This window comes from Kryptolebias marmoratus, linkage group LG23 (assembly GCF_001649575.2).
Source record: "Kryptolebias marmoratus isolate JLee-2015 linkage group LG23, ASM164957v2, whole genome shotgun sequence".
NCBI classification, from domain to species: domain Eukaryota; kingdom Metazoa; phylum Chordata; class Actinopteri; order Cyprinodontiformes; family Rivulidae; genus Kryptolebias; species Kryptolebias marmoratus.
In genome coordinates, this window is record NC_051452.1 from 15335979 (window position 1) to 15362975 (window position 26997).

General features: G+C 39.7%; 2 protein-coding genes across 5 annotated transcripts in view; one reads left to right on the plus strand and one right to left on the minus strand.

Moving 5' to 3' along the window:
- The window catches only part of dock9b (dedicator of cytokinesis 9b), a 124656-nt gene extending 123642 nt beyond the window's left edge, over positions 1–1014 (minus strand). The window contains exon 1 of one of the 3 annotated variants that reach the window (XM_017426825.3): positions 605–1014. In XM_017426825.3, coding sequence (XP_017282314.1) covers positions 605–718 — 114 coding nt within the window. In that variant the 5' untranslated portion in view covers positions 719–1014. The remainder of the gene's footprint in view (positions 1–604) is intronic. The other 2 variants (XM_017426834.3, XM_017426832.3) reach the window with 2 other exon arrangements.
- Positions 1015–4094: 3080 nt separating this feature from the next.
- LOC108242164 (bone morphogenetic protein receptor type-2) overlaps positions 4095–26997 on the plus strand; it is a 48956-nt gene continuing 26053 nt past the window's right edge. Inside the window, exon 1 of one of the 2 annotated variants that reach the window (XM_017426840.3) lies at positions 4095–5043. In XM_017426840.3, coding sequence (XP_017282329.1) covers positions 4950–5043 — 94 coding nt within the window. In that variant the 5' untranslated portion in view covers positions 4095–4949. The remainder of the gene's footprint in view (positions 5044–26997) is intronic. The other variant, XM_017426839.3, reaches the window with a different exon arrangement.

Here is a 26997-nt window from a genome sequence, read left to right on the forward strand (position 1 = left end):
CAACACACTGCATGACATCTCTGCTTAAAATGTTACCATTAACTGTTGCAGTTACCCTGTTTCTCTGTTAGCTAAATATCTCATGAACCACTGGACAGATTTCAATGAAACTCTCAGAAATTAATCCTTCGGTGTATCTCTACAACTGATTAACTTTTGGAGTCAACCTAATTCAAGATGGCCGCCACAGCTAATTGACCTTAGCCAACACAAAAATGGCTACAACTCAAGTCACTTTTACAGATAAGCTAAAATTTGGAGTGGTAGTAGCTGAGAGTAATTGACAACACACACTTCAACAGTCATTCTAGTTGAGTTGAATGGCTTTAGCTCTATCATTTATCATCATAAGATGATGCTATGCATTCCTTCAAGGCTAGGTCATTTATTATTCAGACGTTTCCCTGCTCCTGCAGATCTTGGTGATATGCTAAAAGGAGGTAAACAAATCATCTAAATCAGGTGATTAGCAGGGGAACGTGCAAAAAGATTGGTGGTGCAGGTAATTTAATCAAAAACACTGGTTTAAATTTCTCGCTGTAACTGTTTTTCTGTCTGACATGAGCCATGAAGTGGGAGTTTGTTGGGACCTCCTTCCTCTTACCATCAACACCGACGTCCGGACAGCCTCGGAGACGCTCTGCCTCAGCTCCGCAGCGGTGCCCGGCTTGTTCAGCCCCCGGGTGAACTTCCTCGGCTCAGGCGGAGCAGAAGCCATCGCTCAAGCCCGCCTCTCATCGGACACCCAGGCTCCGACAAAAGCGGTGTCCCTGGCTGACTGCTGGTATAAACCCACGCTACACTGGGGCTTCACGCTGTTCCTTCGTTGAACTTTAAAAACTAGTCATAGCTGGACGGCAGGTTTCCGTGTGGGTCAAACAGAAACAGGACTCGGACCTTGTGAGCTCTGTCCCACCAGCGGAGGACCCTCTCACAGACCGACACGCCTCCGGTCCTCGGAGTAATCCTGTACAACACTGTAAACCAAGACAAGTTTGATTTCTGCTTGGCTAATTAACACTGTAAGCTTATATTACACCACTTAACAACTATTAGCTCAGTTGCTGTATATATGGGGAAGAGCAAAAATACTTTATTTAAGGTTACATAACTGCAAACCACAGACTGAACCATACACACAGGAATGAGCACAGAGTAACACCGCCACCTGCTGGGACATGAGTGTAATTACAGCTGTTAGTTAGACATTTAGTTTGCTCTTCCCTCTTTGACCACACGGTGGCGGTATAATAACACTAAAAACTGGGAAAATGCAACGAGGATGCTGAGCACCGAATGACTGCTGAAATTTGCTGAAGAAGCCAGCACTGAGTTGTTAAAGTTAAAACAAACAGGACAAGGAGGGGTACCTTGTGTTAAAGTGATTAAAATGAGCAGAACAGTAGTTTAAAGTTAACTTAAAAGAGTTGAACATTCGCTAAAACAGTAGCTAAAATAAACAAAATGCTAACTAAAATCAGCAAAACAGCAGCTAAAAGCAACAGGACATGCTCATGCTAAAAACAGCAAAACAGTAGCTGAAAATTGATCAAACAGATACAAAAGCTACAATGAGCAAAACAGTAGCTAAAAGCAGCAGGACATGCTAAAGTTATAATTATCAAAACAGTACCTAAATTTAGTTAAACAAATGCTAAAAGCAGTAAAACAGTAGCCAAAATGAACAAAATGTGCTAACCCAAGATAAGCCAAACAGTAAATAAAAGCAACAAAACATGCTAAATAAAGAAGCATATGTATGCTAAAGCTAAAAATAAGAAACCAGTAGCTAAAAGCAGCAGAACATGTTAAACCTTAAAGCAGCAAAACATATGCTAAAGTTGACATTAGCAAAAAAAAATGCTAAAAATGGCAAAACAGTAGCTAAGATTTGCCAAACAGAAGGTAAAATTTAAAAAACAAATGCTAAGGCTAAAATAAAACACAGCTGGATGGTTAGAGCAGCTGTGAACTGATTTAGTTTCAGGATTACATCTAGTTGCAACAGTGAATCAAAATTCATCTGATTCACAGTAAAAGGTCCAGACCAATGTGGCTTAATTTTAACCTCACCTCACAAAATCAAGCACCACAAGGAGCAATCTAGTATTAAAATACAGAATAACATTTTATCTGTATTTGATTGTACAAAGAACCAACGACCCCTCCCTGGGCTGCCACCTTACTGTCGTGGAGTTGTTTGAGTGTCCCAATGATCCTAGGAGCTATGCTGTCAGGGGCTTCATGCCTCTAGTAGGGTCACCCAAGGCAGACAGGTCCTACGTGAGGGATCGTTTCTGGGGAGAGTTGGACTCCGCTAAGGTTGCCCTTTGTCACAGATTCTGTTCATAACGTTTATGGACAGAATTTCTAGGCGCAACCAAGGTGTTGAGGGGATCCGTTTTGGTGACCTTAGGATCGCGTCTCTGCTTTTTGGAGATGATGTGGTCCTGTTGGCTTCATCAGGCCGTGATCTACAGCTTTCGCTGGAGCGGTTTGCAGCCGAGTGTGAAGCAGCTGGGATGAGGATCAGTGCCTCCAAATCTGAGGCCATGGTCTTGAGCCGGAAAAGGGTAGAGTGTCTTCTCTGGGTCGGGGAGGATGTCCTGCCCCAAGTGGAGGAGTTTAAGTATCTCAGGATCTTGTTCACGAATGAGGGAAAAATGGAGCGGGAGATCGATAGGCGGATTGGTGCAGCGTCTGCAGTGAAGCAGGCGCTGTACCGATCTGTCGTGGTGAAGAGAGAGCTGAGTCAAAAGGCGAAGCTCTCGATTTACCAGTCGACCTACGTTCCTACCCTCATCTATGGTCACGAGCTTTGCGTAGTGACCGAAAGAATGAGATCGTGAATACAAGCGGCTGAAATGAGTCTTCTCGTCAGGGTGTCTGGGCTCTCCCTTAGAGATAGGGTGAGAAACTCGGTAGTCCGGGAGGGACTCAGAGTAGAGCCGCTGCTTCTCCGCGTCGAGAGGAGCCAGTTGAGGTGGCTCGGGCATCTGGTTAGGATGCCTCCTGGACGCCTCCCTGGTGAGGTGTTCCGGGTACGTCCCACCGGGAGGAGGCCCAGAGGAAGACCCAGGACATGCTGGAGGGACTATGTTTCTCAGCTGCCTGGGAATGCCTTGGGATTCCCCTGGAGGAGCTGGCCCAAGTAGCTGGGGAGAGGGAAGTCTGTGTCCGACCCCGGATATGTGGAAGAAGATGGATGGATGGAAGAACCAACGAACCAAAGGGACACAGCCTTAGTGTGCTGGAGATTGAGGTTCTGCTTTAGCTTGTGTACATTTCATTGTAAGTAAGCCAATAAAAGGAGGACTAAAGAGGACTCTGTTTACCCCTTACAAATATTGGTAAATGAAAACATTACAAAATATACTAAATGTGATAGTTATATTATCATCATCATCATCATGGACATTATTATTGTTGTAACATTATCATATATATGAACAGACAGGGCAAAGTAAATCAACAAGTGTCAACGCCTGAAAAAAAATGATCTGAGACTAAATTTTAATTTTCCGTTAGTTTACGTAAAGGGGGCAGGACTTAAAACGCTTCCTGGAACCAGCCTGCAGGGAAGCTGGACCCGCTTCAGCTTCTGGGTTTCTGCTAGTGCTCTAGATATGTATGGTCTATGGTAGTTATAAGCACCCCACCCCTCCCATTGACCGGAAGTGGGCCCCTTCTTGGCCGAAATTTGCCCCCAGACCAGCAGTTGCTGATCACTGTCTTCAACCACTTGTTTGTTTATATTTTGCTTCAAAAGGGACAAAATTTGTTCAATTATTCTTTTGTTTGTTTCAGTAGTGACATTGGCTAATTTTTTTTTATATATAATCAATTTTCGGTCCAGCCCTTGTAGCTGAACAATATGAGAGGAAATGTTTTGCTTGTGTGTTTAAACCACCTAAATCTGACCTGTGAGGATAAACCAGTGCTGTGTGTCCACACGTAGCAGCAATCTTTAACAACAACAAACCCGTCTGGGAGCTGGCACGGAGAGCCTCCCCCCATCATGCTGTATCCACCGTCTGCGGCACCGCGGCGCTGCACCGCCCTTCCTGCCTGAGTGGGACCGACCACAGCAACCTGACACCGGAGACCGAGCTTCAGACAAGCCCGCAAACGAGGCGTTCCCAGCCGCCCGGATCAGACCGAAAGATAACCATCTCCTCCGTCCGCCGTCTCCGAACACCGGAGGGGAATGATTTCCGTCCACTGAGCACAACAATAGCTGAAAGCAGGCGACAATAACTTCACGGGTTTTTTTCTTTTTGTTTTATTATTTTTTTTAATAACAGCGACCGTGAAATGAGACTGGACGAGCCGAGCTAACTGGTTAGCTCCGTGGCTAGCGTCGTTGCTTCGACAGCAGTCAGCCAACTCGAACAATTTTTTTTTTTTTCCTAAATTGTTTTGGCCACAGAGTGAAAACGGTGGACTCCACTACAAAGCGTACAGCTGATATTTAAATGCCTCGGCTCCGTGTTGGATATTTCAGTTATATTCCTCGGCTTTTCCCAAGTTTTCCAGCAGCAGACAGTAGCCGCTTCAGGCAGCTAACATGTTAGCTCGCAGATATGGACGTTGTTCGGGGGACACTTGCAGAAGGCACATCCGCCAAACAAGTTAGCTGCTCGGCTCATCTGCTTGCTCCCTTCCGGAGACAAAAAACAGGAATAATTTAACTTTAGTTGCTGGGTGATTAGTCATCAAACTGCGTCTACTCCGTCTCCTTCACAACAATATCTCTCTTTCTTTTTTTCACATCATTTCTCAATGTGTCATTCCATGTCTGCTGGAGCAGTTCAAGTTATTGAGCTGACGTGAGGAGGAAACAAATATAGTGAGCTACACAAGAAGAAGAGGACCAAAAGAAGTTTTTTTTTTTTTTCTTTTTTTTAAAGGCAGGACTCGGAGAAAGCCCGACCACCAGACCAACGCTGATGTTCTCTGCTGCCATGGCTCTGAGTCGAACCGCGACGAAATCTCTCGCAAAATTTGGGTTTTGCCTGGCGATCATCCTGACTTCAGTGGCTGGTGAGTGGAAAGGATTGGTTCCTATAAAGACAGAAATGTGCTTCTCATAATGTCTCGTGCTTTCCTGTTTTGTTCCTTTTTGCTGCATATGTCAAACACAGTCATCTGGTATCTACTAGACTGTGATCGCAGGAAGATACAGCCTTGAATCACGATTTAGTCCAGTCCCCAAAAATAACTCTAGTTGTGAAGTGATTCAGACCCTAATAACGATATGTATCCAATTTTAGTTGTGATTTGATTCAGCTTGCAATAACAGTACAGTTCAGCATTTAAGACTAATTTGATTTGGACTGTAATCTCCATGCACTCTTATCACGATTCGATTCGGACTGTAATCGCGATGTGATTCGAACTCTTGAATCGTCACGCTATTCAGACTCATCACGCTGCGATTCGGAATCTAAAGATGATGGGATTCATATCTCTAATCATATTGCCATTCCGACTGTAGTCACAATGCAATTCAAAGTAATTCCCACCTGATTCAGACTCTAATTGTGACGTAAATCCCAACGTGATTTAAGGCTAAAGGCAATGAGATTCAGACATTAATTGTTGTTTGATTCAGTCTGCAATAACGACACAGGTCACTTATTGCAATTAGATTCACACTCTAAACAGATACAATTCAGACTAATTGTGTCTCGAATCCCACTCTTAATTTCGTTGCGATTCACACTCTAATTGCGATTAGGTTCAGTCTGCAATAACAATATAGTTCAGCACTTCGTTGTAATTAGATTCGGACTGTAGTTGCGCTGCAATTCAGAATCTAATTTTGATGCATTTTGAGATTCCGGCTCTGTGATTTGGTTCAGTCTGCAATAACAACACAGTTCGGCACTTAAATACAGTCGGATTCAGACACAGTTCTGATGCTGATCCAGTCTGATCTGGTTGGCACATTTCTTGAGTCTTCAAAGATCTCATCTCCAGCAAACCCCCATGGCTCCATTTGAATCGTTCTGTTTACAAAGGCATGGAAAATCACTGCCAAGCACATCGCAGTCTTCTCCTGCCAACTTGTGCCCCGTTCAGTACTTCTTGGCCACAGCCAGGCTTCTGTAAGACCTTGAGACTGATATCAGCAGTCAGGGCAGAGATGGAGGAGCAGAGGAATGTGTGGGAAGACGAGATGGACCATTAAGGTGATTCTAGTTCAGCCCGGTGTCTGGAAAAGGTGCACTCATTTGCGCTACAACCATGTGCGTGGGTGGCTGTGTGTATAAACAGCCTTATAATGAACTATTATTGTTTATGGGAGTGTATGTTGTCGCTGAAGTTCCTCCATCCATTCTTGAACAAGCATAGCTTTTTGTTTGGTCAAAAATGACAAAAGAAGATTTTTATAAGGTTTTCAGACACCCCCACCCATTGTTAAATCTGTTAATAATTCAAAGTACAAAAACCAAACAAGTAAACGGGACATAAAGGTCCTATTATTTCTGTATTTCTTGAATATTCAGCATGTTGTAAAGTCACACGGCTTTGCTTATCAGAAATAGGAGAGAAACCAAAAAAACACCAAACAACTATTTAAAATGCACTAATAGAGACTGTAAAACTATTTAATAATCATATGTATTGTAAATGAATTTACACAATTAAATAGGTTTAAAAGAGGCAGAAGTAATAATTTTAAGATTTTCACAAAGCCCTGCTCAGACTAATATCTTGCCCAAAGGCACTTCGGAGCAGTGGGCTGTAATTATATGCACTAGTCTTGATATGTAGGCGTGTTTTGAAACCGGTGTCACTTTGGAGAAAGAGCTGTTTTATAGGCCTGAAAACTGATTAAAAACCTGGCACTTGTTTGTTGTCAAAGTAATCAATACAAAAACAAAAGAATGCATTTAAAATGATACTCATTTCCATTAAAATCACTATAAACACAGCGTGTTCATCTCTGTAAGCTGCTGAAAGTCTTATAAGTACTCTCTGTAACACAAGCTAACGGCTGTGGCTAAAATGAAAAGAAATAATGTTAATCTTGGTTGTAGATCATTACAGATCGTACTCATTTCAACATTGATTTAACAAGTCACCAGTTTTGTTGTGCTATGATAAAGTTAATTTAACGTTCTTTAACTAAATGACAACTGACTTCCCTTTTGCTTATTGGTCTTGCACAAACTAAGATAATATTATTATTATTTAATTTATTGATTATTTTGTTCTCATCGTCATGAAAAAGAACATTGTGCCTTTGAATTTATTTTTCCCCCCTCTGGTACTGAAAATAGTTTTGAGTGTTGAGTATATTGATATTAAGCTTTAAATTTTCACAATAGGACAACTCTATCAGCCGGATTTCAGTCAGAGAGCATGGAGTACGGAGAAAGAGGCAAAAGTCTTTGTCTAGGCTAAGCTAACGGCTAGCAAAGTTAACTATTGATAACTATTAGACAGAACATCACTTCAAAGTTGACTGGACTATCCCTTTAAGAGGAGCTGCACAACACAAACGGCAGTAGAAGTTTTTCTACAGAAACTACAGTCTTTGTACACAAGCATAAGTACACAGTTTCAGCTTCTTGACAGCAGAGATTTGATCAACTTTGGGATACGCTGGGATACAGTACTACTGTCCAACCCAAGTACTGAGGGCTCTGAATCTTTAACTCGCGTAAGAATCTGAGCTCAGATTTGGAATTAAAATGGACTCCATTCCAAACAAAAACATGCAAATTAAATGAAATGAAATAAGAGGGTTGGTGTTGGACTGCACTTTATATTGTCATCAGAATATCAAAGTTTGCAGTATTAGTATCACAAGGTGTCGTAATAAATACCAGACCCAGTCTGGATGTTAATAATATATTTGGCAATCAGATAGATCCCCAATACCCTAAATTCCTACAGCTGACTAAGAAGAACAGAGCTAAAATGCTAAAGGAGAGGAAAATGTGGGTTTTGCACAACTGGTATTGTCCTTGCAATAGTCAGTATCACAATTGCCCGTTTCCCCAGTAATGTGCAGCCCTAAAATTCATACATTCCTTTAAATACATTATTTCAAATATATTTTTAAAACAAGCCTTCCAGTTGATAGTGATGGTCCAAAAACATCTTCACATACTTCTGTAGTGTGTTAAATTCTGCTCCTCATTTCATCGAACCTTCAAATATCCGAAGTGTGTTAAAACGTCTCCTAAATTAGATTTTGTTTGATTTTCAGCTGCTCAACATTGAACGCTAACCATCTCTGAGACAAACAGCCTGATGCTTCTTGAACAATATTACAATGTCAATAGTATGGAAGCCTGAAGAGACAGACTGCAAATTAACTTTGCCAAACACGGGGGAAAAGGTGGTAAATACGTTGTCAGCGTATTTACTGATATTCTTTTGAGGGATTTTGCTTTAGTTCAGTTTCAGCAAACATTTGACATGAAAACTCCAATAAGATTTTACACATCAGTAGTGTTTAAAAAACAAAAACTACAACTTGTGAGTTTGAATGCATTGCGCTGATCTCGTGTGACGACAAAGGACAAAAGTACCAAGCTGAGTCACCTTTGGCCCTGATGGAAGACTGCTGAGCTCGCATCATGCTCTTTTCTGGATGTGATGAGGCAGCTCTCTGGAGGTACAAGACGAGGATGATAAACAGAAGCTTCTAAAACCTCCAAAAATCAGTTTTCAAATCGCAAGCTGATCAGTCAGTAGGAGCAAAAACACAAGTAATAAAATGGTGCATATAAACAATTTGCTTTGAGTGTTTGCACAGCTGAACGGAGAGATGAATAAAACAGTTGATGACACTAGAGGATATAGAAACACAGAGCCCACTCTGGTTGTATATTTCGCACTGCACATCAGTATTCAAGAAAAGATCAAACTGCAGCTGCTTTCAGAGCATTTTTTTAACCGAAAGAGCAACAGTTGTTCTTGTAAATAAAAACAAGTAAATCAGTCTGCACCTCACATATGAGTTGTGCGTTGAGGTACAAGCTGCATGTTACACAATAGAACAGTGTTCAGCAAGCGCTTGGTGGTTTGGCAAAAAAGAGAAATTAGTGGATGTTTTGGAAAACAAAAGGTGCAGCCTTGAGATGGTAACTCGGAGTGACAGCCTGTGATTAACACAAAGCCTTGGACGATAAGTCTGGAGTTTGCAAAAAAAAAAAAAAAAATGTTGCTCAGGATATTTTGTACATCTTTATAGGCAGAAGCCTTACACAGATATGTCAGCAGTTGCAAGGCTTTTGGGTAATATTTGTGTTTATTTAGTAAAATATCCTCTAAATGCCAGATGTGTGCATACTGCTGTGTTAGAGCTCCAGACCTGGATGTTTCTGACTGTATCAAAGGTAGCAGCAGGAAAATAATATGCAGTTCCGAGTATGCCTGGTAACAATTGGAGGAAAGTAAAGGTTGTACCACCTGAGAACACAGCCAGGAAGAGGGAGCCACAGCTGAGAGGAGCCACGGGATGAGTGTTTTTAACTGAGCGACGAGTAGGTTGGTCAAGTTGGAAACTTTCCATAGGAGTTAACAGGAATTTATGGAAATTAAATGGAGTTTTATATATAGTTGGGAAAATATATTTTAGTATAATCTTGACTAAAACATTCAGATTTCATTGCTGTACCATGCAATGAGAGGTACCACACCCTAAATGTAATAAGTGAGTTGTGTACATAAATATAGAAAAGGATTACAACAACAAAAAAGAGAAAACTATAAAAATGTTAAATCCATTGTTTTCTAAAAGTTATGTGGTTGTGACAATGATGTCATCATCTGCAAATTTGGTCAATAAATGTGTCTTTCATAAACTTTGGGTCAAACTCATCTCTCTGACAAATTATTTATATTGTTGTTTGGATATGATAGAGTTTGTTGAAAGTACACCAAATTCCTATCAATTCTCATGGAAAGTTTCCAATTTAGAATACTTTTAAAATTTCCTGCTTTAAGTTTTTGGGAACGTCTCCTGAAATCTAACCAGAAATGTTCCCCCCCTTTGCAGCTCTAGCAATGAGGCATTTTGAAGGCTGATGGTTGCTCTGATATTTCAGGGAGAAAAATAAATTCAGTCACGTTTAAATCAGCTGAGTTTTTTTCAGTTTTGACACTAGTTCACTACAGACTGATAAACGAGGAAATATATCTGGAACAAGTCAAGAGAACACTCCTAGTTTTTCTAAAATCAACTTGTGTAAATGTATGACAGCCATTCCAATCACTAATTGATTAAAAAAAATCAAGGCTATTGGACCAAATATTGGTTTTAATCTCTTTCTATGTTTAAACATATGGTCTATTTATGTGTTCCAGAGCTGTAAATTTGTCATGTGTTGAAGTTGGTAATAATTTTTTACCCCTAAAGATGCTTTTGAGATTTTAGAAAATAAACATTAAAGTTTAATCTGTCAGCATTGTAAACAAAACATGTAATGAAGTTGCTGTCTATTTGCATTAAAAGGTTTTATTCTGTGATTAGGTTATGTGCATATTTATCAGTACATTATTCTGCCATTTCAATATCATGCGCTAATATTAGCCAAACGAAGAATAGACAAATTAAAGTAAGTTTGTTTGTTTAAAAGTAATAAATATGAATATTTTCCATGTATTAGCTCTCTGAACTGGCATTAGTTTGTTGAAATATTTTACTTTCAACAGGATCGACAAGCTAAGAGCTAGTCTGAACACAGCTTAGACTGGATTGCTGTCGTCTCAAAACAACTTTGGTCTCCAGACTTTCAGAGGTTTATGTGAGCGCTACTATTTAAACCACTGCAGTCAACCTGTTAGGATGCTTTCATGGCACATCAAGCCCGCACTTGTAGTTCATTTCTCCAACGAGGAAGTAATGTTACAAACACACTGAACTGAGCCTGAAACCAGACTTTATCTCATTCATATAATCTGAGATTATCCAGGACAGGGAGTGAGAGCCAAACGCCACTTGCCATTTTCATGGCATATTTGGGAAAGTTAAGATGTGCAGCGAGCTTCCAGGGAGGGGGTATTGAACGGTGGTCTGTAAGAGAGGCCTGTAAGCTCTGAGGCTAGTATAAACCCTGGGATTAGCATAACTGTACCAGACCCAGACAGACTGAGCACTGGTGCTTCTCGGAGGTGGGGGGCAGTCACAGGGCAGCAGATGGGACAGATTAAATCCCCCTTCGCCACCACCACTACATCTTTAAACTCAACCTAGGGGACTTGGAAAATTGGAGGTGTCAGCAACATAATGGCAATAATCTTTTTGCCTGTGCGTTTCTGTCTGTTAGCAAAATATCTCACAAAAAACTGGACTGGTTTTTATTAAACTTCCAGAAAGTAATCATTGGATGTATATCTACAGCTGATTACCTTTTCAAGCCATCCCAATTCAAGATGGCTGCTACAGCCAATTGACTATAGAAAACATAAAAATTACTATATATCAGTCAGTTTTACAGATATTAAGCTAAAGTTTAGTTTGGTAGTATCTGAGAGTTTTCCTTACACATGCTTTGAGCGTAATATCACAAGAAAGATCCTGAATTTTGTTACAGCATACAATGATTTAGTCCAAATCACTGGCATGAAAAGTGGCGGGCAGTGTTCATTTCTTCAAGGAATGCTAAGCCTTTATTTGATTGTTTACATTTTGTTGGTGCTGTCAGGGTCAGCTCTGCAACCAAAGAGACACGAGGGTGTTGAAATGTACAAGTAGTTGATGCGTTTTGACGTAAAATCCTCACTTGAGTGGCTTTCGGAAAGCATGTCTGCTAGAGGGGGTTGTGATCCATCAAGCACAGCCTTTAGCCAAGAAAGCTTTTGCTTTTTAGTACCGTACCACTTCTCTTCCTCTGTTTTTGCCTCTCTGTGTGGATGTGAATGTGCAGAGAGCCAACCAGTCCATGTGCCTTTTAATCAAGCCTCAGACTGCCTTGTCTCGCGTCCCTCCTACATCGGCATTAGGAAGAGGGGGAGGTAGGCGAGGGAGGGCAAGATTAGATCGCTGTTGTTTTTTAGCTGCAAAGCTGAAGGGGAAGGGGTAGCGCCAAGAGGAGGGTGCACTGAAGGCCAGTTGGGGGGGGGGGAGGAGATTAGCAAATAACTGGGCCATGGGTAAACACCCAGCCAAGCCCACCGCCATCCAATGAAGGTGCTCAGAGCAGAAAACTACTCTGCAGCCTTTTGATATGACTACCCCTGTGTCTCCTCCTCTCATCTGCCTCGCTCCACTGGCCTCGCTCGCATACTCTGACCCCACAATCCATTGCTGCAGCGCGAGCCGAGATTACATAGCAAGCACCGCAGAGCAGAGCCAGGAACAGAGTTTGCCGTGAGCAAAAAGAGATGAGCGCAGAGATTAGCTTTCAAACAGAAACGCTCCTAAAAACACTGACGTGGAATCAGAAATCTGCAGACAAACCAACAAGAAGTGATAAGAGGAGTCCTCCTTTACAGTGGGGAAAATCTTTATTTTGTAAGTTTGCTCAATTACAAAGAAATGAACTGTCTATTATCTGTATGGTAGTTTCATTTTAATGAATATCAATCAGAAAAAGCACATTACACAAAAGTTAAAACTTGATTTGCATGTCATAGAGTGAAATAAGTTTTAGATCCCATACAAACCAGGCTGAATAATGGCTCCCACACTGGCTCTGTGGATCAGTGGTTAGAGCAGTTGTCCACCAATGAGAGAGCTGGAGGTTTGATTCCTGGCAGCAGTCACATGTTGAAGTGTCCCTGAGCAAGACACTGAACCCTCACTATCTCTAATGTGTGCCCCATCGGTGTATGAATGGAGTTTAAAGCACTGATTAGACTCTATAGAATGATTTATCCAAATTATCTTTGTAAAGATGTAGCAAAGTGCTGTATGGATGTGTGTGGATGGGTATATGAGGCCACAGATTGGGTTGTAAAACGCTTTGAATAACCTGGTTGACTAGAAAAGTGCTATGTAAGTACAGTCCATTTACCACATGGAACACAGATCAATTAGTCAGGCACTCCTAAATAGTGCTGGGCGATATAGAAAAAATCCTATATCATGATATGGATAATTTTATATCGTGATAACGATATATATCACGATATACCCCAATTACATACGTTGTTAGTTATTCTCTGCCGGGGAAAGTTGCAAAAAGTGAAACTATAGCCGGCCAAAGATAATAGTCTGTTGTCATTTGATACTGTTGCGTCGTAACAGGTACATATATATTGCTGCACTAAAATGCAGCAGATCTCATTTGTAAAAGTTCAGTTAAATGTCACTTTGAAATAAAGCTTGAAAAAGGTAAGAAAAGAGATTATTTTTTTCATATTTTTCAGAGAATAACTGACAACGTACGTAATTGGGGTATATCGTGATAGATATCGTTATTGTGATATAAAATTATCCATATCGTGATATAGGATTTTTTCCATATCGCCCAGCACTACTTCATGCGTCTCCATCTTTCAGCACTGATGACTTAAATGCCGACACATACGGTGGGTCACAGAATATGGTGTGCTGCCGGGCTGCACAGAAAGCCGCTGCCGTAAAGCATGTCGCAAACCCACACGTAAAGCAGCGTCATGTCGCAAAACGGAGGTTCTTCTCAAAATAGTTATTTTTTCTTATTATTTATCACTTATATAAACTGAATGTATGCAAAGTGACAACACTTAAACATTCGTCGTAGCCTACGTTATGAAATATTTAGATGAATCATTGATACAATTATGATAGAAACGATAGAGACGATAGAAGAAAATATATCACCATAGACACTTTTCTATCGTCCCCATGATATGAATCGTTATATCGCCCAGCACTACTCCTAAATGTGTACAATTAAAAAAAACACCTGTTGGAATCAATTTCTTCTATTCCAACCTGTCCAACACCATGAAAAAACTAAAAATCTGTCAACAACATAAGAGGAGTTTGTTATTGACCTGAAGACCATCACCAAGACACTAACCTGTAATGGGTTGAAATCTTGCAGTGCCTGCAAGGTCCCCCATAAACAGACCTGTATAAAGTTTGCCAGTGATTGTCTAAATGATTCAGAGAAGGCTCTGGTCAGTTGAGGTCTTTGGCATATTTGGAGAAAGAGAAATGCTGCCTATGACCCAATGAACACCATCCCTACAGTCAAGCACAGACTGTTCTGTGGTCCTGTGGGTCCAGAAGACTTAAAAAAAACAAACTTTTAGGTGGGGCTCAAACTGCGAACCAACAAAACTTTTACTTCAAGGGTTTATGGCACGGCCACACAACCACTTTTTAGTGACTGTTTTTAAAGAAAAGTGGCTTTTGTTTCTGAGAATAAACTAAAATGTAATTTATAAGCAAAAACAATAAACTTAACAGATCAAAGAAACTGAATGCTTTTCTTGTTTTTAATAAGGTGAATGTTTGCTAAAAAATTTTTGTTTTGGATCTGCAACAATTTATAACTTTTTTTCCACCAAAAATTGTATACACTCGTCCTTTTACTAAAATATTGTATATTTATGTTGCTGAGTTTATAAATGACAAAAAAAATTACAAAATAGACATTTTTGAATCCAAAATTCACATTTTTGTGGCCTGTGACTACTTTCAATCTGACGATTTTGGCCCGTGTTTTAAAAGGTTTTGACGGGATCCATTTAGTGTTTGCGTGAAGAGGAGTGGGCCAAAATCCCTCCTGAGATGTGAGCGAACCTGGTGTCCAACTACAAGAAATGTCTTTCCATTAAAGGGTTCTCCACCAAGTACTGAGTCATGTTTTGGCTGGAGATCAAATACTTCATATGTTCTTTGTTTTTAGTTGATATTCTGTCTCCATAAAAATGAAACTACCATAAAAAAGAGACCGTTCATTTCTTTGTAAGTGGGTAAACTTACAAAATCAGCAGCAGATCAATTTCCCACGGCTGTAGTTCAGACAGTAAATAAGTGAAGTTCTAGCTGTTTGCTACTTTGTCCCACACTTCACTGTCATCCGTCCACATTTTTCACAAAATGTCCCATTAAATCCAAATTGATACATTTCCCAAGGTGAAGAGTTCATTAGTTATTTAAGGATCAATGAGGAAAAAGGAATGGAGAAAGCTGCCATTTGATTAGCTGCCTCTCTCCATTTATCTCATGTGAGTTATGCGCCGCCCCGTCGGCACAAAGAAACTATTTAACATGTCCCACGTCAGCCGGTGTGTGTCACAATGTTATTTTGGTCACAAACAGCAGGTTGTACTTTGAAGTCTGGTGGTTTGAGGTGGTTCAGGACACAGTCAAGCTGTTTGTTTTCAGGATGTTGAAGTGACTGAAGAAAAAGTAAAGTTTGCATGGACGCACAGATCAATTGTACTTTTATGAAATATCAGAGTACAATTCCAGATCCATCTCAGTTCTTTTTTGTGTGTGTGTGTGATTTGTCTTGGTTTTTGCTGACGGTGCTTCACACTTTCACAGCCTTAAATGCAAAGCATTAATGTCAGTGAACAGGAGACACTGCTGAATAGATTAGTTTTTAACCAAGCCTGCAGCGACGTCGGTGTGTTTGTCTTGCCGTCTGTGGGTGTTGTCACAAGCTCCCTCTATTGTTTCTGTTCCTTTAACCCAGAGTTCCTCTTGTACAGCTCACGTCAACACTTTGGGAAGGATTGAGAAGACAAATATCTTCATGACAGACAAAATCATCATGGAACCGTTTTTAAGAGGGGCCACAATCTAGTGAATACAATCTTTCATAGACAGGGAAAGTGCACCGTAGCTTTTGATTGCTCTACAGTGGGAAGGGTTATAAATGGTTCAAATCTTTTGAAGTGGGTTTCTGTGGCATGACCGTGAACAATAGTTCGGCCTCAGTTTGGAGAAATATTGATGAGTTCTGACCAGAATGACGAGCTAACGCCTAAAGCAGCAAGCAGTTCATATAAATATGTCATGATCATTTACGGTACATGGAATACTGTGGAAGTGCAGATAGCAGCAGCTAGCTGTAGCACTTTTGTCACAGACTGGGCCACTTCCAGTTGAAATCTAATGATATATCTGCTAGTGTACCTGTGTACAGCTACACTGTAAATGTTTATCAAAAAGTGTTAACATGAAGCACTCTGAAATTTTTTTTTTTTTTTTTTTTTTTTTTACAGCAGCAATCTGTTTTGGTCTTGGGTCCACTGAACTAGCCATTAGTGTACCTGTGTACAGCTACACTGTAAATGTTTATCAAAAAGTGTTAACATGAAGCACTCTGAAATTTTTTTTTTTTTTTTTTTTTTTTTTAAGATGGCGGAAATTCACTTTGACCTTCTTAGCTGTTAGCTTGTTGGTCCAGTCAAAGCTAATCTGTATTTGTTTCATACTGAGTCCATTCAAAGAGGCGTTTACAACTGCTAAATATTAGGAGTTAATATTGTATGGAACCCCTCTTCAGAGATTTGTACTACTACATGAGGCATCATCCACCTGGGAACGGTTTTTGTAAATACTCAAAAGTTTATCATTTCAGCCCTCTGTCCACACAGAAATGTTTTAGGAGCCAAAAAAAGTCAACTAAATCCTAAGCATGCAGGTTGAAAGACTCAGTTGTACTGTTTTGATTTGTCTCACTAACGGTTGCTTGTTTGTGTTGAAGAAGGAAGAGATTAAATGAGAACAAACTATGCAAATTATGCCTGTTTCGGCAGGCACAGTGCTTATTTTTGGAGTAAGTCCTAATAAACAGCAGCACATCCTGCAGGGATTTGGGAGCCTCAGAGTTGCTTATAACAAGGAAACTGTCAGATTCCTCAATGATTTTTCCTTTCTGCATTCCTCTGGAAAAAAAAACCTCTTAGTCTCTGTGCTCATTTTTAGATGGGGTTTTGAAGAGTAATTCTGATTTGAAACAAGTACTTTGTAAAACAAAGCTTAAAAGGTACTCAGTGCAAACTATGAACTGAACTGAAACCGTTTGGGAGTAGATGTTGGTCCTTCGTTTTTTTCGCCTAACATTGAGCATACGTTCCTGGGTCGACAGTGAACGCAGGTAGTCAACCTTGTGACCAGGTGCTCCGCAGAGAGGAATTACATGCCGATTAAACCAAAGTTAATATCCACCTAGAGGATAATCAGAGAATACTACAGAACCACGGCCAAGTCCATTTAGCTGCTTGAAAAACTAACTTCATGATTTAAGTGCCTCTGAGCACCTCCTCCGTTGGTCTCATATTGGGAATTGACTTTAAAAGTGGATGTTTTCTGGGGTTGCTATTCTTTTTGAATAAACAGAGTTGTATAAACTGAGAACTGATAGAAAGTGGAGTGGGACAGAACTAAAATACATGGGAGTATTATTGAAACTGAAGAACTGATTGTTTGGTGTATAAAAACTGGTAAATATATTTTTTTGTGTTTCAGTACACTTAATGACTTTCAATGAAACTGTTTTTTGGGTTTGTTTTACATTTAAAGTTAAGAGTGTTAAACAGAATCGAGTGCTTACATCCTTTGTGTGTTATTTTTATTTTTTTAGGAGGGAGGATCAATAATTTTAAATGTCAGGATAATAATAAACCCTAATTACATTTAACTGTTACAACGTTATGGGATTGACCAGTAAGTTTACAGTTCAACTTAACCTATCTTTTTATCTGCATACTTTACTCAACAAATTTCAGCGTAAATACGTACAGATCCGTGGATGTCGCCATTGTTAACCTGTTTTCTGTTACTTAGGCTGTTTCCGGCCGCAAACAAATGCACATCGTCACCTTCTCAAAATAATTGCCTAAGTCATTTTTTGCAATGTTTCAGGAAACACAAAAAACCGAACCATTTGTTGATTGTTGAGATGATTTAGGCAAAAAAATAATTTTTGAAAAAAAATGACTTAGGCAATTATTTTAAGAAGGTGACGACATGGTAGTTGCTACCTGGTCACAAGTTTTGCTCACAAATGTTTCGTTTAAAGACCCATTTACCATGAATATGGGGAAAAAAATTGTATGGATTTTGTTACTTCCTAAAAAAACAAAAAAACAATTGACAATATAATGGGTACATTTCAAATCCTGTTGTTAATCCTGGTCTGCATGGAGGCTCTAAAACTGTAGCAGAAATGAAGGTGTGTAATCTTTAAGACAGTAGTATTTATGTACTTTTTGCAGGACAATGAAGACAGAGTAGCGCATTAGACATGCACTTCTAAAGAGTGTCATTGGTTAGATGATAATCGTGTAAGTCAGCTGTATGACAGCATTGTTTTTATTATTACTCATTCTTCAATACTAGTGGTTATATTAGCAAGATAAGAGTTAAAGCCTATTTTCAATTGGAAGTTCCCTTTCAAGTTGTTTTAACGTGAAACTGATTGTTACCACTAATCCTGATTGGCGGAAAGCTCACTTTATGTTTTCAGCCATCATTTTGATGCCTCGGCTCAGTTATGGCTGGGAATTTATGTTCATTTCCATAACAAGCCCAATCACATATCTCCTCAGTGTAATTTATAATCACCGAGCACGTTGGCGTCTTGACAAACGAGATGCATGCAATCTCCTGCGGTGATGGTGTTACCAGATAAGCAGCAGCATCCGAGTCGAAGCCCGAGGCGGGGAACCGTGGAGGGTGAGCAGAGCGCCTCGGTCAGTTAGGATCTCTGCAGGAGTAATCTGACGCCAACGTGATCAGGGCGTGCAAGCTCAAATCTGAGAAATTTGATTTGGGATGATTTTTAGCAGGACTAACACGTTTAGATGTATTTTAAAAGTCTAGTTTTAGTCAGAGTAGCACAATAATTTTTTTTTCTTTTTCCTAATATCATACATTGAGAGATGAGATTAGAATGTATTTAAGGCATTCTGCAACAGCTTTGTACAAAAGAAAGGGCTGTAATGTGAAATAATTTCCCTGTTTTCATTTTCATAATTAAGGCAGACAATGTTTTTGCTTGTCTGTGGGTGTATCAGTATCTCATAAACCACTGTAAAGATTGAAATGAAACTATCAGAAAGTAATCACTTGATGTTTATCTACAGCCGATTAACTTTTAGAGTCAACCCAATTCAAGATGGCTGCCACAGCTGACCTGAGCAAACACTAGAATGGCTGTAACTGAGTCAGTTTTACAGATATTGAGCTCAAGTTTGCTGTGGTAGTAGCTGAGAGTCATTCCCCAACACGTACTGTAAGTAACTGAGCGACATCAGTTCAACAAAAATCGCTTCAACTCAATTATTTCTCAACATAAGATCTTTAGTCTAAAATCCAGACCTTTGAATGTCTACAGAAATGGGCTTGAAACATGAAAATGAGGTTCCGTCTATTTTAGAAATCTTCTAAAAGCTTGTTCACAGCGACTGTAAAGTAGAAAACAATTGGCACTAGATTTAATTGTACAGATTGTTTGAATTGAGACGTTTAGCTGTTTGTTAAAGCTTTAAAGGAGTTTAACAACATTACGCAGAGATGTGGAGCAGAGAGCTTTAAGTTAGCCGGACAATAATGTTATTGAGCTGTAGAAAGCTCACTGTGATCGATCACATTTTATTTTCATGATGTGTAACTGTGAAAGATGAGTACTGTGTTGCTGTCTGCCATGATCCACTCCCTTTATCTTTGGAGTAAGAATCCAGAGCAGTCCTTTTTTTTTTTTTTTTTTTTTTTTTTTTTCCTTAATCACAGCGATGTGCTTTTGGCCCTGAAAGCCCAAACTCACATTCCACCCGACTGTGGCATTTAAAGTTCAGCTTGTGTACAGATGACAGAAAGAGAGAGAGAGGGAAGCTTCAGTTAACGCCGTCAGGCCCGATGAAGAAAAAAGTTGCAGCTGCAGAGCTAGCGTTTGCACTCCTGTTTGTCTGCAGGCTCCTGCGGGTCTCTCTCTCCTTGTGGCAGCTCCTCCTCCATGAATGTGATTCTCCCGCTGCAGGAGCCTCTCTGTCTGCAGCCGGCAGAGACCAGCAGTTGGGCCTTGCCTTCCTGAGCAGACAACACTAAGACCCACATTATCCCCACTAACGCACACAAAAAAACCACCCAAAGCCACGGTTACTTTTCCAGCCAATATATATATTTCATTAAGGAACAATAGGTTGCAGTAAAAATAATTTAGAAAAAATAAACAATGTGAATTTGGAGAGCAAGATCAGCTTAAAAAATTCAACCATTCAAATTAATTTATAAAGATATTTTTCTCTAAGGACCTTCTTTTTGTACCTATCTTTTAAAGAGAAGCTTCTGTGGCAGCAACATGACACAGAAGCTTGTTTTGATTGAAGGAAAACTAAGAAAATCAAATGCTCACATAACTAAAAAAAAATTAATTAAAGATTTCTGAGCTAATTAAAAATATTGATGTTCCTTTTTATAAAATGTAAGTAATTATCCTTTTCATTATATAAAATTGAAAAAAAAATACAATATATTAGTCATAATACATCTTAATAGTGTTTTTGATTGGACCTTTTATTATAGTTGAAGGCTTAACATTCCTTTAAAGCAGCGGCCCCCAACCTTTTTAGCTCCACGGACCGGTTCATTATCAGACAGTATTTTCACAGACCGGCCTTTTAAAAGTGTGGTGGATAAATACAAGAAAATAAAATGACAGGAGCAGCATGAAAACGGGGGTATTTTTAAAAACATAATAAACGTAAATTCAATGTGTCCTCGCAGCTTTGTTAGCTGGTAACAGCAATACTCTCCTGGTATTGTGCTATCAACATGAATAACACTCTCTCCTCCCCCTAATGTTCTCTGGTCAATATGACAATGTTTAAACATTTCTTTTAAAATAAGATACACCACAAATATAAAGTGCCTAAAGAATACATCTCACCATAATGCTGAATCAGTGGGAGCCTTGAGCCTGTTTCTCAGTAATGACATGGTCCCCTCTCGGGCTTCCAGAGACGTTTGTTTTTTACTCATTTTGCGAACTTGTGAGTTTGTTTTTAGCAGTAATGTATCACGTGACCTAGATAAGCGTTTTGACACGCATCAAGAGTGAGTCATAGACGGATGTAGTGGAGAGAAATCAGTCATTTTTTAAAATAAATGGCGCTCAGACTCCAAAAAAAAAAAAAAAGGAAATACTGTAAGTTATTAATTTTTTCTTTGCGGCCCTGTACCAAATGACCCACGGACCGTGACCAGGGGATTGGGACTTCTACTTTAAAGGATGCATATCACCCGCCACCTTTCATGCCAGCCTTTTAAACTAATGCCTCTTTCACGTGGCTCCTAATTCAGAAATCCGGCTCTACTCCGCCCTACTCGGCTCGACTTGATAAAGAATGCATCGCATTCACATCGGCCAGTTTGGTCAGTAGCAGAGGAATGCCTCCTTGTGTTACCGGGGGCGGGGCCGCGGTGGGGTGGGGTGGTGGGGGGTGCGCTACCGAAACTTAGCGCAAGTTGTGTAAACAACGAAAGCGCTATGGACAGAGTTGGCCCCGTGTTGTTGCTGTTTTTTAAACTTATGGGGATTGTCCTGAGACTTCAGGAAGAGAGGCGCAGTGGAAGAAATGCTCTGGATGCCGCGATTGTTGCGTGGAGTAGGACAGCTGTTATCCGCCGGAGATTTCAGGCTTTACAGTGCCTTCAGCCGGGGGACAGACGGCATAAAGGTTGCAGGGTAAGCTAACGCTGTTGTTTATATTCCTACCGTTCGCTCTTTATGCTTGCATCAGGTCACACCCACGACCAATGAGTGAACAGGAGCTAAGCTAAGCCCACGAAGCAGGGCTGGCCCAGCTGGCCCGACTCCGAAGCAGGTAACGAAAAAGCAGGGACTGAGTGCGAAAAAATGCAGATGTGAACGCTCGCAAAGCGAGCCGAGTAGAGTAGAGTCGGGACCGTTAGGGTCCGTGTGAAAGGGTCATAAGATCACCTTATGCTGAGAGGGGACAGAGTTGTAGCTTTTCTGGTTACATCTTAATAATAACTTTATGCACGTTTTCACTCAGTATAGCTATATATCACATAACTTTTAGGCTATGTGTTGAGTGTGACTCTCAGCTATGCCTATGTCAAACTTTTGCTCAATATAAAATTGACTGAATTATGGCTAACTTTGTTGGCTAAGATCAATTAGCTGTGGCAGTCACCTTCACTTGGATTGACTCCAAAAATTAATCAGTTGTGGAGGTCCAGCCAATGATTGCTTTCTGAAAGTTTCATTCAAATTCATTGAGTAGTTCATGAGATATTTTGCTAACAGACAAACACTGTGGACTCCAACAGTTAATGTCAAAGTTTTAAGTAGATATCTCACTTGGTCTGTTAGTGCTCAGAGTATGTGTTGGGGATGACTCTCAGCTACTACTACACTAGATTTGAGTTAAACGCCTGTAAAAGGGACTGAATTACAGCCATTTTCTGTTTGACTAACTTTGCCGGCCATTTTGATTTGAGTTGACTCCAAAAGTTGATCAGTTGGATGTCCGTCTAATATTTTCTTCTGACAGTTTCAGTAAAACCTGTCTAGTGGTTTATGATATTTTGCTAACAGACACATGCACACATATGTGGCAGCACATGATCATTAAAAGTTCTCTCAGACAAAGAAATATTTTAAATCAATACCAAACTGTTTTTAAACAATTGGTGTTCTCCTGATGAAGTGTCGTTATATTTTCATGAAATGGAAAAACTAGAAATATTTATACTTCTGTTCCATTCAAGTAGTCAGGATACGTGAATTAAATTGATCGTAAACACTGAATGCCCCCATCAGGTAAGAACCACAAATTTGCTTAAAAAGCAGAAACTGAATTGTTAAAGTTAAAAAATCAGAGCATTGGCTATAATTAGCTTAACAAATGCCAAACTAGCAAAACAGTAAAACAGTAGCAAAAGCTACTGTGTATTTCTATGGGATTTATTTAAAGTTAATTTTTTGAGCATTAAATGTACAAAAAACTAAAGTCATAGCCCACTATTCCCGATCAAACTGAATATTTTGATATATGAATGATAAAAACTGCACAAAGTATGCAGAAGTATTCTAAATTAAAAAAGTACAGAAGAAACTATAAACAGGAGAACAATAATGTGAATATATTCACCATAATGTTCTGCTTCAGGATCTAATGTGAAGTAATAACAGTTTTATAAAAAAATCAGAGCTCATAATAAAGAGCATGACATAGCTGTGTCCTAAAATAATTTAAAAAACACTATAAACAGCTGAAGTCTTTCTTTTTACAGCCTCAGTCATTTTACATAAAGATAAAGGGCATGTAACCTTCAGTGGTTCCTTTAAGTGGGAGCTCGTTAATGTACTGGAACCTCATGCAGGTGCCGAATGATCTGCCCCCGCCAGGATCAGCTAACGGCCAACAATGACTGTTCCATTCGCTCATTGAGATTCAGTTTCCTTGTCAAAATGAAAAGAGCTCCATGTGTTTAACCCCTCAGTTTGAGCTCTTTCTCATTCTACACATTNCCCCCCCCCCCCCCCCCCCGCATGCAGAGTCAGACTCAGACAGTATCCAGTGAAAGGCCTGGAGGTTGTGGGCAGCCGAGGCCCACAGTAGGCCGGGAGTTGACAGCTTTATCTGCACATGAGAACAGAGGAGGAAAGCTGGCTCAGTGCCTGACAGAGCTACCACTCCATCGCCTCTCCACCCCCACCCCCTGCCCACACAAGGCTAGCTTGACCTTGGATAGGGCGCAGCCACCTCTCCCCCCTACCCTACCACCCTCTCTCTCCTGGATGGAGGAAGAGGGAGGAGCTGGGAGCAAGGGAAGTGAACTGGCACATCATGTTTCTCTTCTCAGAAATTACCCACGACACAGACTGTGTACAAACACACACACACACGCTGACATTCAGACCATTTCTTGCTGGCTCTCAGTGTCCCAGATGTTTGCTGCAACTCAACAAGCGTGTGGTCCCATTTCACAACCGGATCCATTCCGTCTCTCAAAACAGAATCTGAATCATGTTGTCAGTTAAATTCATCAAGAGGGAGGCTTGGGCTTTTCTGTTTGCTGTTTCTTCACTTGTCTGTGTGAATGTTATGTCCTTCAGGCTAGAGTTGAAATTGGTTTTTCTATTGATCTTTTGGCTTGTGGGAGGCAGCCGTTTTAATGGGCACATAGTTGTTTTTTATCTGTGAATTCTTCCTGTATTGACCCAGTAACAGTATAAGTGCTTCTATAACTGGATGTGTCTATATCTTAGAATTAATGTGACTAAACTCATCTCAAATGTGCATATTTAAAAAGCTGGAACAGAGTGAAACTGATGAGTAAAATATGTGATTTATAATTTGTCTAAGTTAATAAAAATGATCTGCCTGTGAGCTCTTACTACATATACACATTTCCATAAACTTTTAAAGTCTCATTGCAGAAAATGTTAATCCCATAAAACTCATTTGTGCATTTTTTTTCTCTTAAAATAATGCTTATGCGCTTAAATTTTATCATTCTTAACGTCACTGATGCAGAATGTGCCAAAGTTAGCACAAAATTATTTGGCTGTGCACCATATTTCTTATTTAGTGAAAGAGGATTAATGATGTTGGTGATTTTAGCTCACTTGTTTTTTTTTTTTTTTTGCTTGTTATCAGTAGCTAGCAGCTAACAGCTGCTTTGCGCAGCCTGTTTAAGTCCCGGCAACTAGCGGCTACTTTTGAGCTACATAAACCTTTAAAGGAATAGTGGAGACAACTTTGAAGTGATGCTCTGTCTAGAAGTTATCAATAGTTAGTACCTTTATTAGCTGTCACATCAGTGTTAGAGCACAGAGTATTGAGACAGAGATAAGTCTTTGTGTAGGCTAGGCTAAAGGCTAGACAAACGAGTGGCCGTTTTTGTCATTGTTCAGGCTTATAACACAGTTCTTTCTCAAAAATGACACACCAGTGTGCTATATTAGCTAATAGTGCTGGGCGATATGGAAAAAATCCTATATCAAGATATGGATAATTTTATATCACGATAACGATATATATCACGATATACCCCAATTACGTACGTTGTCAGTTATTCTCTGAAAAATATGAAAAAAATAATCTAATTTCTTACCTTTTTCAAGCTTTATTTCGAAGTGACATTTAACTGAACTTTTACAAATGAGATCTGCTGCATTTTAATGCAGCAATATATATGTACCTGTTACGACGTAACAGTATCAAATGACAACAGACTCTATTATCTTCGGCCGGCTATAGTTTCACTTTTCGCAACTTTCCCCGGCTATTTTACAACTTGTTTGATCTTGCACTTTTTGGATTGTTAAATATTCTTTTTCGTGGTTCTTCTTTAAGTGATAGAAGAGGTTTGTTGTGTTGGCGTCAGATGAGAAAACAGTCTAATCGCAGAGTTAGCATTAGCATAGTTAGCATATTACCTTTTTCTGCTCTGTGTCGGACTTCTTGTACCAAATCACAGACGTCCCCCCTCGTTTTGGTAAAAGTCTTTCTTCTTGGGCTGCCTGCTAGCTGTCTCTACTTGTTGCGACCCCGAGTTTAATACTTCATGCATCTCCATCTTTCAGCACTTATGGTGAAAACACTGCGCCGCACAGAAAGCCACTGCCGTAAAGCATGTCGCAAACCCACACGTAAAGCAGCGTCATGTTGCAAAAGGAGGTTCTTCGCAAAATAGTTATTTTTTCTTCTTATTTATCACTTATATAAACTGAATGTATGCAAAGTAACAACACTAATACATTTGTCGTAGCCTACGTTATAAAATATTTACATGAATCATTGATACAATTATGATAGAAACGACAGAAACGATAGAAACGATAGAGACGATAGAAGAAAATATATCACGATAGACACTTTTCTATCGTCCCCACGATATGTATTGTTATATCGCCCAGCACTATTAGCTTATGTAATGTCTGTGCTCTACACACATGCATTCACGCTGTAAAATGGGCATTGATCGCTTGAGAAAATAGCGACAGACTTAACAAAGTGTCGTGCAAAAGTATGTTAGCTAATGTAGCATTCTTCCACACCCGTATGTCATTCTTCTGGCCAGCCATTAGCGACTAACCTAGTGTATATTGATAACTATTTGACAGGACGTCACTTCAAAGTTGACTGGCCTATCCATTTAAGCCCTGAAGCGTAGTTAAGGGAAGATCTTGTAAATGGAGCTCATTGGCTACTAGCTAGCAGTACTGTTATTAATGTTTGATTGGTTAGCCTGAGACCAGCTAGCAGCTTAAACTTTCTTATTTGCCTGGGTCAATAGGTCACTAGCACACAACTAACTTCTGCTGCATTTAAGCGCTTATAATGTTCTCACTTAATTTTGGGTGAAAACCACCCCTCCACTATGACTGATGGTACATGCAACTTCTAATGTGTTTGTTCAGAAAAAACAATAAATGAGATTATTACTTAGTGACCAGATAATATGGCTTGTCAGGGAAACAGTTGTCGCTATGGTTCAACAATCACCAGCATTATGTAAAAAGAAACTTTCATAAATTTGTATTTAATATTCTTGTTTCATCAAAGTGGATAATCCATGCCACCCAGTAAGTTGTATTTTTGATACTTGTCCTAATTTTCATGAAAACTGCTTTTGTTTGTTTGCTATTTTGGTTGCTTATCGAGTGTTGTAGTTACAGTAAACTAATTACATCATTTTCATGTAGCATGCTAACTAGCATTCTTCATGGTTGGTTAATCAGTAGCAGAAGTGTTCAGATCTTATCCCAAAATCAAAAATTTAAAAATATAATAATCAAACAATGCTATGGTTTAAAATGACCCCCCAAAAAGTAAAATCCTACTTTGCTAAACGTGTAAGTATCTGAACGTGGCTCCCACAGTTTACCATTTAAATACTTTCTACCACTGGCCTGAAGCCACAAATATGCTCCTTTACAGCCCCTCTTCTTTTTTTTAAAGAAGCTAAATAAAATGTAAATCAGTCTTTTTTTTGTGAATAGATGCTATACAAAATTTAACATAGACGTTTTAAGGCATCACATCAGTTATTTTCAGTTTGACCTCATTTGTTTTCAGCCATAAAGGGGCGAGAAGAAGGTGACG